The sequence below is a fragment of the Dermacentor variabilis genome, chromosome 6, assembly GCF_050947875.1.
Source record: "Dermacentor variabilis isolate Ectoservices chromosome 6, ASM5094787v1, whole genome shotgun sequence".
Classification (NCBI taxonomy): domain Eukaryota; kingdom Metazoa; phylum Arthropoda; class Arachnida; order Ixodida; family Ixodidae; genus Dermacentor; species Dermacentor variabilis.
Window position 1 is genome coordinate 135,485,737 of NC_134573.1, and position 13,151 is coordinate 135,498,887.

Sequence of the window (13,151 nt, forward strand, 5' to 3'; positions counted from 1 at the left end):
TAGAACTTCAACGGTAATGTTAAGTATAGTGATAAGCGCGTATAATTCTTGTTTTTATGTAAAACAATATTTAATGCATGGAAATCTAACTTACAAAGAAAAAGTCTGACTTGACTCTGGAATAGGGGGACGCAATATTACTACTCAGTAATTTGATATATTTTTGAAGAAAAACAATAATTATTGACTCTTTTCTTCACACTTAGCGTAAAAAACTGCGCCGTAGGCTACCCTGGCATAGTGGCCTCAATAGCGATGCGTTGCCGTAAACGCGATAAGTTGCACGTTTGCAGCGTAGTGACAGAAACCAAAGTGGCGAATGGTGGTACCTCATTCGTAGCTCGCTGTGTGTGCGTCGGACCGTGTTGTACCAGCTGTGGGATACCGATTTGTATGAGGTAGCACCTTCGTCTGTCTTGGCTGTCGGAAACAGCCCGGCTTAACGATCGGGTTGTCAAAATTTATTCGAATAGAGACTTCGCGTCCTTGGCATGCCAAATGACGACTGCATATCAGGTGCGCGGTGCTCGGCTTGCAGTAACCGATTATCTCTGCATGGATCCTCGATAGGCTAAAAGGTGAGTAACCGTTTTTATGACAGCAGATGATTTGCTTTGGAATGTGTCTCGACGTTGTTTATTTAGGCACACTTTGAGGAGCTGTCACGAAGCGAACACCAAAACAACGAAATTTGCGCAATGCGCAGCTTTGGGCGGCTAATAGGATGTTGCGTCGGTGTCAATATCTGTTCGCGCCACGGCGGCCACGTTATAAGCCAAATTGGTGCCTTTACGCGGCACAGTGGCACCTAATACGTTGGTCCCGTCAGCGCTCGGCCAAAGAAATGCGGTACAAGGCTACCATACATCAACATAACACAGTGACAATGCTTTCGTTTAACAGCTGGTGAGTTTCCGCTTATTTCCTTAGCGGCGTTTTCGAACGCAGTGTTATTTGCTTTCGTTTAACAGCTGGTGAGTTTCCGCTTTCCGTTTATTTCCCAAGCAGCATTTTCGAACGCAGTGCCAATACCAGCGCTGTCGCACTTCATGTTCTTCCATGGGGCACGAAGCATGTCCACAGGAAGGCGTTATGCGCTAAACATGAATGCTGTGAATAAATGTTGCCCAACTTTCATGCCACCTTCTACATACCAAGAATCTCTTCTCTGCTACCGTGTTTGGTTGTATTTTCAAAGCATTTTACTTTCATTTTAAGACGTATCAGACTGCATGCATTGATGTGACATTGACTGTTTCTTGTTTATACACCCATTAATTGTTTTTGTTGTAACACAGCGTTACTATTTATCCACTTGTATATAGCTGAGGTCAGAAAAATGTTGCATTGACTGTTGTAGTTATATTTTGTTTGTTTGAGTGTTCGATATAGATAGACTGTTGAGGCTGTCTGCCCCGATCGTTGTTCGACTTTGTCGAAGATTCCCAACGGTGGTACAGCCCGAGTCAACGCTGTCTAATGCAAACAAACTTCATCTGTGCTCTCTTGATTGAAAGTGTCTCCATAGTGAGGTTAACTCCTGATGTGTATTGAGTAAACTACAGTTAAAATCCTTTTAACCAAGCTCTTGGGGCCTCAAAAGTTCTACATCATACAGGTCACTTTGTTGTAAAGTTCGTGTGCACGTTCAGGAAAAGAAAGGGTTTATTTAACATGAATTCGAAAAATACTTGATGAAAAAAGTCACTAATATTTATCTGCACCCTTCATCCTACGGAATGTGCATCAGCAGCTGACTTGGCGAAAATATTGCATGTTGAAATCCAGAAGCTACCCAAGGTACAGCAGCAGAGCATTGAATGTCCCTCTTGCCAGTGTTGGAGTGTTGGTTTCTATGGCTAGTTCGATGGCTGCTGCTGATCGGGAGTGTGAAGATGAAGGTTGTTGTGCCTATATTTGCTGTTTTTGCCTGCAGGCCATGCTTGTGCCACTCCTCAAAAGCTCATCCTTCACTCTCGGCTTTCTTTCGTTTTCATTTTTGTGTTCGGTGGTGGTGATGGTGGTTCAGGGGTTATTTACGACCGAGTAGAGACCCTGCTGCATGGTCTCTGTTCTGGTGTTGTCTGATTTATGCACACAGAAGTTGAGTGGCATCATTACTATGTGCGTTCATTGCAAAGCAACAAATCAATCATCAGGGACGCCTAAATTGCTTCATTGTACCGGAAAGTTCATTGTAGTTGTCTTTGCTGCATACGTGTTCACAATACTTCTGAAGGGTAAACATTTACTTGGGACGTGATGAATCCTTCTTTATACAGGTCATTTTATTGTAGGGGCACTCGACTGTATCCACATGTGTTTTAGTTAGAATGAATTTATCTGTATACTGTTGAGCATCTGTGCAGTGACATGTCTTGCTTATAAGCAGAGCGACCATGATTGAGGTCTTAGTGGCATAAAGCTTTTAATAAAGCTATAAATGGCTCTGTGCTTAAGGCTTATGCGCATTTGTATGCAAGTTTGCCATTTCAAAGGTTGATTGCAGACACAGTCGTTTTGAAAAGACTTTGAGAGGTGCCAGTACACAACTTAGAAGGTGTCATGAACAAACCCCTTTGCAGAATTTGGTCTGTGAGTATTGTGCTCAAGGCCACATCTCTCGAGGTATGATGCTGAACATGCATTTCTGAGGTGAAGGGGTACTGCCACACATATTCAAAGTTGCAACAACTCTACCACATGCTTCTCACATGTGAAAGGATCATACTTATCAAGCTTGGGAAACATTTATAAGGCATCCTACTTAGTTGGTTAAATTACTTGTCTCGAAATGCTGGACTTGGCATTATCAGCGCTGTTGTGAGACAGTGAAATTTGCCGACATAGTGTAACAATGAGGCTAGGTATGATTGCTTCATTATGTATTGTATTATTATGTATTGCTGCGCACCTTTCGTTAGGAAGTACTTGCATGTGGCAACTGCATCAATCACAGGAACAGAGTGAGCCAGTATGTCATCGCATCAACTGTATGTGTGTTCTTAAACCAAAACTGGTTCATAGAAACAAGTGTCATAGTACGTTATCTATAGTGTACTGGCACTTGCCAGTATTGCTTCTGAGGTTAAAAGGGTGCTTGGACCTTCACTTTAACACAAAAAAATGACAAGTCAGAAATGTCATGTTGGCACCTCCTTAACGGCAGTAAAAGTGATGCACACTCGTCTAACTGACTTATGTGGATGATATCATGCCACATAGCATTATGCACAGTTTGGAGAGATACTTGGACTGTATGCATGATATATGCTGTCAAAATATACTGCATCAAATATTTCTGATTGTGGGCCGTCTAGGTTGTAGTGGAAAGGTCATCTTGGTACTAGGCACTTATTCGTCCTTTCTATTTTCTCCACCACTTTGCACCACCAGCAACTTCAAGATTTAGCCCATGGACGACGATCCCGCTATGTCGACGACGTCTAACGACTTTGACCTAAACGACGCACTGGCCAAGAGCCATTTCTACACTGGCCTCATATTGGCAATCAGCTCGAGCATCTTTATCGGCACCAGCTTCATTGTAAAGAAGAAAGGTCTCTTACGCATCAACAGCAAGGGCCAGACAAGAGCAGGTATTCAGCGTTGGTGGAATTTGCCTGCAAATTGCTTTTCTTGCATCAATGTCTATTATTGCAGCAGTTCTTTTTCTGATTCGTCTTTTCTTCTGCAGGAGCTGGGGGCTATGGTTACCTCAAGGAATGGGTGTGGTGGGCCGGGCTCATCCTCAGTGAGTGCAATGCAAAATTAATCTGTTTCTTAGAATTTGCTTCCCTTCTTCTACAGTGGATTGTTATGCACTAAATGCACATATTTCAAGTGCTCTGCATGTGTGTAACCATTACCATTAAGTGTACTACCTCATTGCTCAGCCCAGTACACTTCCTGCAAAAGTGCACAGGTTGGAAAGATGTTAGATTGCATGCATCTGCTAGAAGCAAAATTTTTAGCCATATTTTCTGTCCTTTCAAGCTGCTTATAAGTAATTCAAAAAGGTATCACCTTCAGTCACAAATAATGATGAACTATCAGTAAATCTGTTGAACGTACATAATTCTTTTTTTCTTTTTTGAGGCATTGCACACTCCACTGAATTAAATTCATGGCAGTAGAATAGCGTTTTGTACATTTCCTAATCAGTACACATGAGTACACAACAATTGAATATTGATTTAGTACACGATCATTGATGTAAATTTTTTTATAAATATAGCTGACTAACCAGCTCAAAGCACGTGATCAAATTAGTCATTGGCTGCAAGCGTTATAGGAAAAAGAAACAATTATTTCAGCTTCGCTAATGAAACTTCAACACGTGCAACGTTGTGTCAAACATTGTTATGCCTTCGCCAAAGTGGTCGTATGTAGCAATAGTCAACACGCTGAACTGAAGCCACATTAAGTAGGCAGGTGGGTTAGTTTACGTGCAGCACAATGTAAGAGGTCCTTCTGTTGCCCTGACTGAAGGGGATCTTTTGGTGAAGACACATAAACAAAGTGGAGTGGCAACAACACTATTATGCTACTATAGCACACAAGAAGCACTGTGCCTCTAGCTTTCCACTTTATTTCAGAAGATTGGGTTGGTTGTACATAGTATTGTGCATAATTTCTCAGGATCGGGTAGTAAAACAGCTGTTACCAGAGGCATGAGTAAGATCTGGTTTGTTTTTACTTTATCTTCTCATAGACCTTTCCCTTTATCTGCTCACAAACCATCTGTGTGTTATCTAAGTTGCACTATGCCTATCTTTCAGTGGCTGTTGGAGAAGCTGCAAACTTTGCAGCTTATGCTTTCGCACCAGCATCGCTTGTCACACCACTGGGTGCCCTCAGTGTCTTAGTCAGGTGAGGCTGCCGCGTTTGTTTCAGCAAACTTGCAGAGTGAAAGCTCACCGAGTAAAATTAGACTTTGAAAGGTTACCGAATTCTTGTTTTGATGTAGCGCTCATTCGGAAATTGTTTCCTTTTCCTGTTTATCAAGTTCCTGATTGAAGTGTGGCCAGTGTGTTCAAGGACTGAGTGTTTTGTTTCAATATGTAAACCAGCTTACTTAGCCTACCAGTGTGGTTGTGTACAGCTCAAAGTAGTCACTTATGCAAATGCTAGAGGCAAGTATTGAGTCCAACTTTAATGACAGATAAGTGCTCCAAATGCCACTTTTCTAAGTGGTGCATCTGCAAGTGAAGGGTGTAATCGTAGAGCTAGGTTGCCACTGCCAAAATAATAAACCAGCACTGAATGGCATATTATGTCACATGTGAAATCGGGAAATAGCGTTTGCCCACTGATCACCTCAGAGATGACTGGCACAGTTCAGGTCTTTTCGTGTACAGATGATATGTGTCTACTTGTTTTTCTGGGTGATGTGCCATTGTCAAGAAATGTGCTGTCTTCAGACACATTTCTTTCGCAATGACACAGTAATCCTTTGGCCTGAAACCAACACAGAACTTTTCAGGACTGTAATCTGTTACTCTGGCTGAACTTAATATTTACCTTTCTGACATCTGTAATAACTGCATGCAGTTAGAATATAAATTCACTGTGTGCTTCTTGAGAGAGCAGCAAAGTAGGATTTACTGTGAGAACAAGTTACTCTTGTATGCAAGCAAAATATTTCACATACTTTGGTGCAGAAACATGTGAAACACATTGGTCATAAAACTACTGATTTAATGTTGAGGCTGCATTTAGCTGAGTTCCTTCTGTGCTTATATATTGGTCTGTTAGTATATAGTTGGGTGTGACATCTTATGGCAGTAGACTCTTATGGTGAGGGGGTCCGAGTGTGTAATAACAGTCGTGTATGCTTGAGTGCAGTGCCATCCTGTCTTCCAAGTTCCTCAACGAACGACTGAACCTCATTGGGAAAGTTGCGTGCCTTCTCTGTGTGCTTGGCTCTACAGTGATCGTACTGCACAGCCCCAAAGAGGGCAACGTTGAGAGCATGGAAATGCTCGGCACCATGATTGTTGAACCTGGTGAGCCTATGCTTTTTTATCACTGGTTCACCACAAACTTCGTCTGAATTGACGAGACATCTTAGTCGGAGGCATTCTGACAAAACCCCAGAGCCGGCCTGTTGTCACCACGTGGTACAATTGTGTCAACATGTGATCGGGCTGCACTGTGATTGTGCTGTGGTGCTGCCAAAAACCGAGTGCATTAAGTGGTCAACAAAATGAGAGAGGTGAGATGAGAAGCAGAAGCAAAAAGCAAGGCTTATATCAAGTTGATTGCAAACAATTGCGGAGCAAAGGATGAAAGAAGGGCTGATTTGGCAGCACGTAGCCAGCTTTTGACACTGCAAGCGTGCTCTGGCGTTTGACTACTGCAGCAGGCTTGCTAGTTATAGGTAGGATGAGTTGTGACGACACTACTACTGCCTCCAGTCTCGGTGATGCAACCTGCAGCCTGATTGACATGCCTCCCCCCCCCCCCCTACCCAAATCCGTGTTGCACTTGGTGCACATGTTGAACTGTTGTGTTAAAAAAAAAACAATTAGCCAGGAAAATTATTTTTGGTGAAAGCAGTACAGTGTTAGAGTGAAAATAAGCAATAATGACTCCTATAGTATAAATTATGATTTGTCACTTTTTTGAAGAATTGAAGATTTGTACTGTAATTACGGGCAGCTGCATACATAATGAAGCCAGAAAAGAAAAAAGAAGTCTGAGGACACCTAAGCACTGTGAATGCAAAAGTATTAATGTCCAATTGAATGCTGCTGAGCAGTCTTTCGAGTGATGAACTTCTTGTGGGCAAGCGAGCACGTTGAGACGCTTGGTGCATTTTGTTTGGCCTTACCGAGGGGCAATTACAACAAAGGTGGCAGCTTGCATGAACAAGGAACGCACGGAAAACGCAGGCTTCCGAGAGCGACAGTGACATGGCGTCGCGGCGATGCCCTCTCCCCTAGCGCTACTGCAGGTGTTCCCTTTCACCTGCTCTATTGCGTCACGGCACACTCGTGACATGGCGTCACAGTCAATGGGAATTTGCCTGCCATTTCGCTGCTACAGGTGACGGACACCAGCTTTTTCGCTCAGTGGGCCATTTGACGCTTTGGCATCAAAAATAAATGCAAGACACAAGGTTTTCTTGTTAGGACTGTTAGGGGCCCCTATAAGTTCAAACTGTGATACAACATAAAGTTGTAAAGCTAAAATACCCTGCAAGAGGGGCCACTATTCAGCCAGTTGGTTCATGTCAACATGGTGTAAAAAACAGTGTGGCATTTGCATTACGCTTGTGCTTTCTGCACAGTATACTAGTGTTCCATTCTGCTGTTTTATCTATGCTGAAATGTCTTGCATACATCAAGGATGGCGATGTGTGTGAGACTTATGCAGAAGCATTCCATTTTCAACATTTCCATATCTCTGGGATAGCTTTATGCAATTTCAAAGTGAAGTGCAGATAAAAAGGTTATTTTTTTTTTGTATGCCATATTACCTGTCCCTAAGTGTACTGGAATCCAGGTGCGATACTGATATCATGATAATGATGATGATTTTTTGGCATCTTCTTCGAAATGGGGCAGTGACAAATAGTCTCCTATCCTGCTTGAGTTAATCAGATATGCTATACATGCTTTTCATCCTAGCATTTTTGTCTACATGTACACCAGGTTGTATACATCTGCTCATATGCACCAGGTTATCACACCAGCTGTGGTAATCGCTTATGTATTATTACTCTACTAGTGTGTAATCTACCACTTACCCTTTAGCTACTATCGGGAACATGTCTTTGGAGAATTGAAGCCAGTCCGCTCAACATATGTCCACCTTGTGGTACTTTGAGATTAGCAGCAGCTTTGAGATATCCAACCCGCCGTGGTTACTCAGTGACTATAGTGTTGGGCTGCTGAGCGCAAGGTCGTGGGATCGAATCCTGGCCACGGCGGCCACATTTCGATAGGGGCGAAATGCGACAACACCTGTGTGCAGATTTAGGTGCACGTTAAAGAACCCCAGGTGGTCAAAATTTCCGGAGTCCTCCACTACGGCATGCCTCATAATCAGAAAGTGGTTCTGGCACTTAAAACCCCATAATTTACTTTTTTTTTTTGAGATATCCATTCACAAATTTGCAGCAAACAGCATTGTTGTTTTACTTATTGCTTTCTTAGAAGGCGTTCCTTATGCTGTAGAGCAAAATTGCATGGAGCACCTTTGTGTGTTATGGCAGATTTTGGGAACAAATACCTTGGAAACAGGCCTCGATACAGAGGTTAGAGTGGAATCTCGTTGATACGATTCTGAATGATATGTTGTTTGAGATAATACGTTTCCTTTTCTTTTCCCAGCCAGGATCCCATAGGAGCAGTGTATATTTATACGGTTATTGTGAGCGTGTTTATCACCTGAAATTGGATAATATGACTGCAGAAGGGGGGTTTTTACTGGTATTTCCAAAACTCATAACTTTATATTCCAGTGTACTAGCTTAAATAACATTCCAATGACCCACGAACGTGTTGAATCCCAGCCATGCTGGAAGAGAAACGCACCCTGTACGGCATCACACACCGACTGGTGGGGTGCCGTTGCTCATTAGAGTGAAGAAATGGCAACTTCTTTTTTACCTTCTAAAAGAACTTTTTATGGATACTGAAAGAAAGTTCAGCATAAACTTACTAGCTATTTCGACGTTGCTAAATAAAAGTGCATTGGCTACGTTTTGTGTGGTCGTCGAGTGATGCTGCTCTGCATAATGTGTTACACGGAGCAGCATAACTCGACACCACACAAAACGGAGCCAATGCACTTTTATTTACACTTTATGCACTTTTATTTATTACACGAGCCTACCTTTGCTATTGAGTTCGTCACTGAGTTCGCCAATTTTCATACTTTTTGGAGCTTGCCTTGGATAATACGATTTTTGGATGATATGTTACATTTTCCAGTTCCTATGAAGATCATATCAACAAGTTTCCACTGTAGTTTGCTTCAAGGTTCCTACTAATGGACAGGTCCTTAGCACTGACTGGCTTCTATTTTATAACTGAAATGTTTCCTGAAGTAATTAACTCGCTACTTAATTTGTGAATTTATGTTAAACAGTTTAGAAGTGACTATTTATTTATTGAAACATACAGCCCATTCATCATTTTTTAAGGGGACATACAAAAGAGAAGGCTGGCATGGTAGCAAAGTAAACATAGATTATCCTAGCAGTACAAGCTATACATGTGCTCCCAGAAACAAACAGGATTTGTTAATGATGCAGTCGAATCAGGAATATAATTCTATAGTGACATGGCGCACGGGAGTTCAGATGAATTGAAAGCTTCTGTATGTTTTAAAATGCGTGAAAAACTAACATGATTATGCAAACATCTAGATGTGCGCAGTGGAGTGCTAAGTGGCAGGGGTGAAGGCCCATCGTATACACGTACTTGCGCAACAAGCCCAGAGGCGAGACTAAGTGGCAATTTTCTAAAGGCGGGAGAACATTTTCTTTTTTCATGTCAGACACACTGGATTGCCAGTTAGTATATTTGTTGGAGATAAACCTTACAGCTCTGTTTTGTATTGATTCTAATTTTGTGATCAGATAGTTCTAAAGCGGTGACCATATTGGAGATGCAAATTCAAGTTGGGGGTGTACATAAGTTACGTAAGCTAATTTATGGACATGAGCAGGCAATTTTTGCAGGTTCCGGTAGAGATAACCAAGTGAGCGAGATGCTTTAGCACAGATGGAAGTAGTATGGTCAGACCAGGAAAGGTTTGGTGTCACATGAATGCAGAGTTATCTGTACGACAGTTTCATACACAGGCATGCTATTTCAAAAGTAAAAGAACTTGGAATTAACCTGTTTATGGCTGAAAGTCATCATTTTGCATTTGGAGGAGTTGAGCATCGTGAACAATTTTTCACACCACCTAGAAATATTATTAAGGTCCTGCTGAAGAAGGCGATTATCATCAGATGACTTTATTTCATGGTATATTTTACAATCATCTGCAAACAAATGTGCACAGGACGCTATATTAGTTGGCAAGTCATTCATATAAATAAAAAACAACAAAGGGCCGAGAACACTGCCTTGTGGAACACCCAAGGTAACACAAGCAAATGTCTGTGAGTAATTAACGCTATTTACATTATCATGCAATTCTGATGCTTGGTGGTGCAAGGGACCTGTTGCTGACGAGCCCTCCCATGAACGAGTTAAATTTCACACCAAAGTTTAATAGTCTTACTTGTGTGCTCTGATTGCAGCTAAATTGTCTCCTCACTTCTGTTGAAATGAGTGTTTAATTTTTTTTTTTTCTCCTTCCTTGCCACGCCGATGTGCCCAGCATTCATAGTGTATGTGATCTTTGTGGTGACGGCGGCCAGCATCCTGATGGTGATCTATGCGCCAAAGTACGGCACCTCCAACGTGGTGATCTATGTGGCCATCTGCTCGGTCATCGGCTCCCTCTCAGTCATGGGTTGCAAAGGCCTGGGCCTGGCGCTGCGCGAGACGTTTGCCGGCCACAATGAATTCACCTCCTGGGTCACTTGGGTCTGCCTCGTCGGCGTCGTAATCTGCATCTCGGTCCAGATGAACTATCTCAACAAGGTGAACTGGGCAACATATGATATTCAGGGCAAATCTGGGAAGAGCGTGTCTTCATTTCCAGAGTTATTCCTCTCTTTGTATAGTCTCTGTGCTGCAATGTTGCAAATGCAGTTGCGAATGACATCTTGACAGCTGCACATTCCTAGAACGCTACAGAGAGCAATGTGCCTGCGAGATTAGCAAAGCATTTCACACGTACCAACATGGTGATTCATGCGTAAGCTTGCGCCCGCTGTATCCCTAGATTACAGCGAGTTACACTACCTATCGAAAGTGTGACAGCCTATGGACAGCAGTGGCTTGTGATGAGATGGTGTTTTCATGTTATCTGTGCCTATTGCGTTTCGTGTATATTGCAGTTCATATGCAATAAAGAATGCCAGCGCTGTGTCTGCTGTCTCCCCTCATGCTCTGTTTTCTGCACCGTTCGATTCCCTTTGACATATATCAACCAGCCCAGTTTGGCACACTCCTGCTGCACTGCAAATTTACACAGTGGGAAAGTTCAGTCAAACCTTTATATAGTGAACACGGATGTAGTGAAGTAAATCGAAAATTTGGTTGGCCATGTTTTATTTCAGTGAGTATTGTACTGCTATAAGGAAACCGAAAATACAGGATTGAACATAGTATATAGCGAAGCAAAGCTTCTTTGCACTCAACTCAAGGTGGCATGCAAGCTAGCTGAAAGACCCTGGAACACCCATAAAACTAACTTTCATTCTTCTGTACATTAAGTCATCAGAGACCAACAATAGTGTTGTTGTCACAGGCACTATCTATGATTAGCAGACAAAGCTCGGCTTGACTTGGTTTGTGGTGAATAAATGGGTAGTGAACGATACGCATGCTTATGTTGAGGCAAAAGTTTTGAAATTGCATGGCCGCAATCGTAGATTTCTTGGCATTGATTTTTGTTTGTTTCTTTATAGCAAGTACTGGACGTAATGGGTATAACTTTACCCTGAATGTGGCTTCTATATATGGAGGATTAACTGTACTGTTAGTACTCCCCCATAGAACCAAAGTATTGAAAATGACAGGCATAAAAAGGAGCAAACTCCGTTATCAACTATAGAGTGGAAAATGATATATTTAACATTGCAAGATAGAAAGGCAGCAATGTGACTTGGAAGTCAAGTGCCGGTCGATTACATCCTAGTGAGGTTAAAAAAGAGTGTGGTTAAGACAAAGATAATGATGAATGGCCGGCCAAGGGAACAAGAGTTCAAGATTGCCAGTCAGCCTCTAGAGTCTGTGAAGGAGTGTATTTACCTAGGTCAATTAATCACAGGAAACCCTGATCATGAGAAGGACATTCATAGAAGAATAAAAATGGGTTGGATCGCATACAGCAAACATTGTCAGCTTCTGACTGGAAGCTTACCATTATCATTGAAAAGGAAGGTGTACAATCAGTGTATTTTACCAGTGCTCACATATGGGGCAGAGACTTGGAGTATGACAAAGAAGCTTGAGAACAAGTTAAGGATCGCGCAAAGAGCGATGGATCGAAGATTGCTAGGCATAACGTTAAGAGACAGAAAGAGAGCGGTTTGGATCAGAGAGTAAATGGGTATAGCTGATGTTCTAATTGGCATTAAGAGAAATAAATAGAGCTGGGCAGGTCATGTAATGCTCCGGTTAGATAACCATTGTACCATTAGCGTTACAGAATGGGTACCAAGAGAAGGACAACGCAGTCGAGGGTGGCAGAAGACTAGGTGGAGTGATGAAATTAGGAAATTCAGGGGCGCTTGTTGGAATCGGTTGGCGCAAAACAGGGCTAATGGAGATCGCAGGGAGAGGCCTTCGCCCTGCAGTGGACATGAAATAGGTTGATGATGATGATGACCTACTGCACAGAAAAGATGACCGGCGGTATTTTAAAATAACACAAAGGGTGCCGAGGAAAGGAAAGCTTCGTTGCGAGCAGCAGAGCCCTAGATGGAGTGGTGAGATTACAATATTTGCAGAATTGTGCAATCGGTTCGGTCAGTCAGAGATGTCTGAGAGTGGTCTTCATCGTGCAGCGATGACATTGGCTATTGAGAATGATCAGTCCAAAGGAAACATTGTATCTCCTATTTTTACCACACACTGCAGCGTACTCTTAATAACTCGGTGAATATACTCTATATAAAATTCAGATTTGTCATTGTCGCCTTCCTTTGTTTCACTGCATTTTCAACTCTAGAGGGTGTTACTCGAGGTGCTTGCTTTCTTCACAATACTCTGCCACATCATGCCCCATTGCATAGTGCTGTTGTAAAGCAGCAAACGTGTGAAACAAGTGAAGCAATACTGGCACCTGGTCACTGTATATGATGTGTGGCTGTTAAAAGTTGTGCAGATTTCCTTCAATTTCTTCCTTACTGAACTGTTAGATGCTTGCCTTCACATTATATTTGTTGATTTAATTCCACTGGGTAGTGGCATTACATGAGGACATGACATAGTATAAGTTAGGCAGAACGACTTGACTTAAGTCTTTTTTTTTTTATATATAGCAGTCTTGTAGCAGGAAGCCTCAGTGATGAG

At 42.3% G+C, this 13,151-nt stretch overlaps 1 protein-coding gene across 7 annotated transcripts in view; it reads left to right on the plus strand.

The window, feature by feature from the left end:
- Positions 1-280: 280 nt before the first annotated feature.
- Positions 281-13,151, plus strand: part of LOC142585273 (magnesium transporter NIPA2-like) — a 37,922-nt gene continuing 25,051 nt past the window's right edge. For all 7 annotated transcript variants that reach the window (XM_075695898.1, XM_075695902.1, XM_075695901.1 and 4 more), the window contains exons 1-6: positions 281-578; positions 3,397-3,599; positions 3,698-3,754; positions 4,782-4,872; positions 5,848-6,008; positions 10,345-10,610. In XM_075695898.1, the coding sequence (XP_075552013.1) occupies positions 3,416-3,599; positions 3,698-3,754; positions 4,782-4,872; positions 5,848-6,008; positions 10,345-10,610 (759 nt within the window). In that variant the 5' untranslated portion in view covers positions 281-578; positions 3,397-3,415. The remainder of the gene's footprint in view (positions 579-3,396; positions 3,600-3,697; positions 3,755-4,781; positions 4,873-5,847; positions 6,009-10,344; positions 10,611-13,151) is intronic.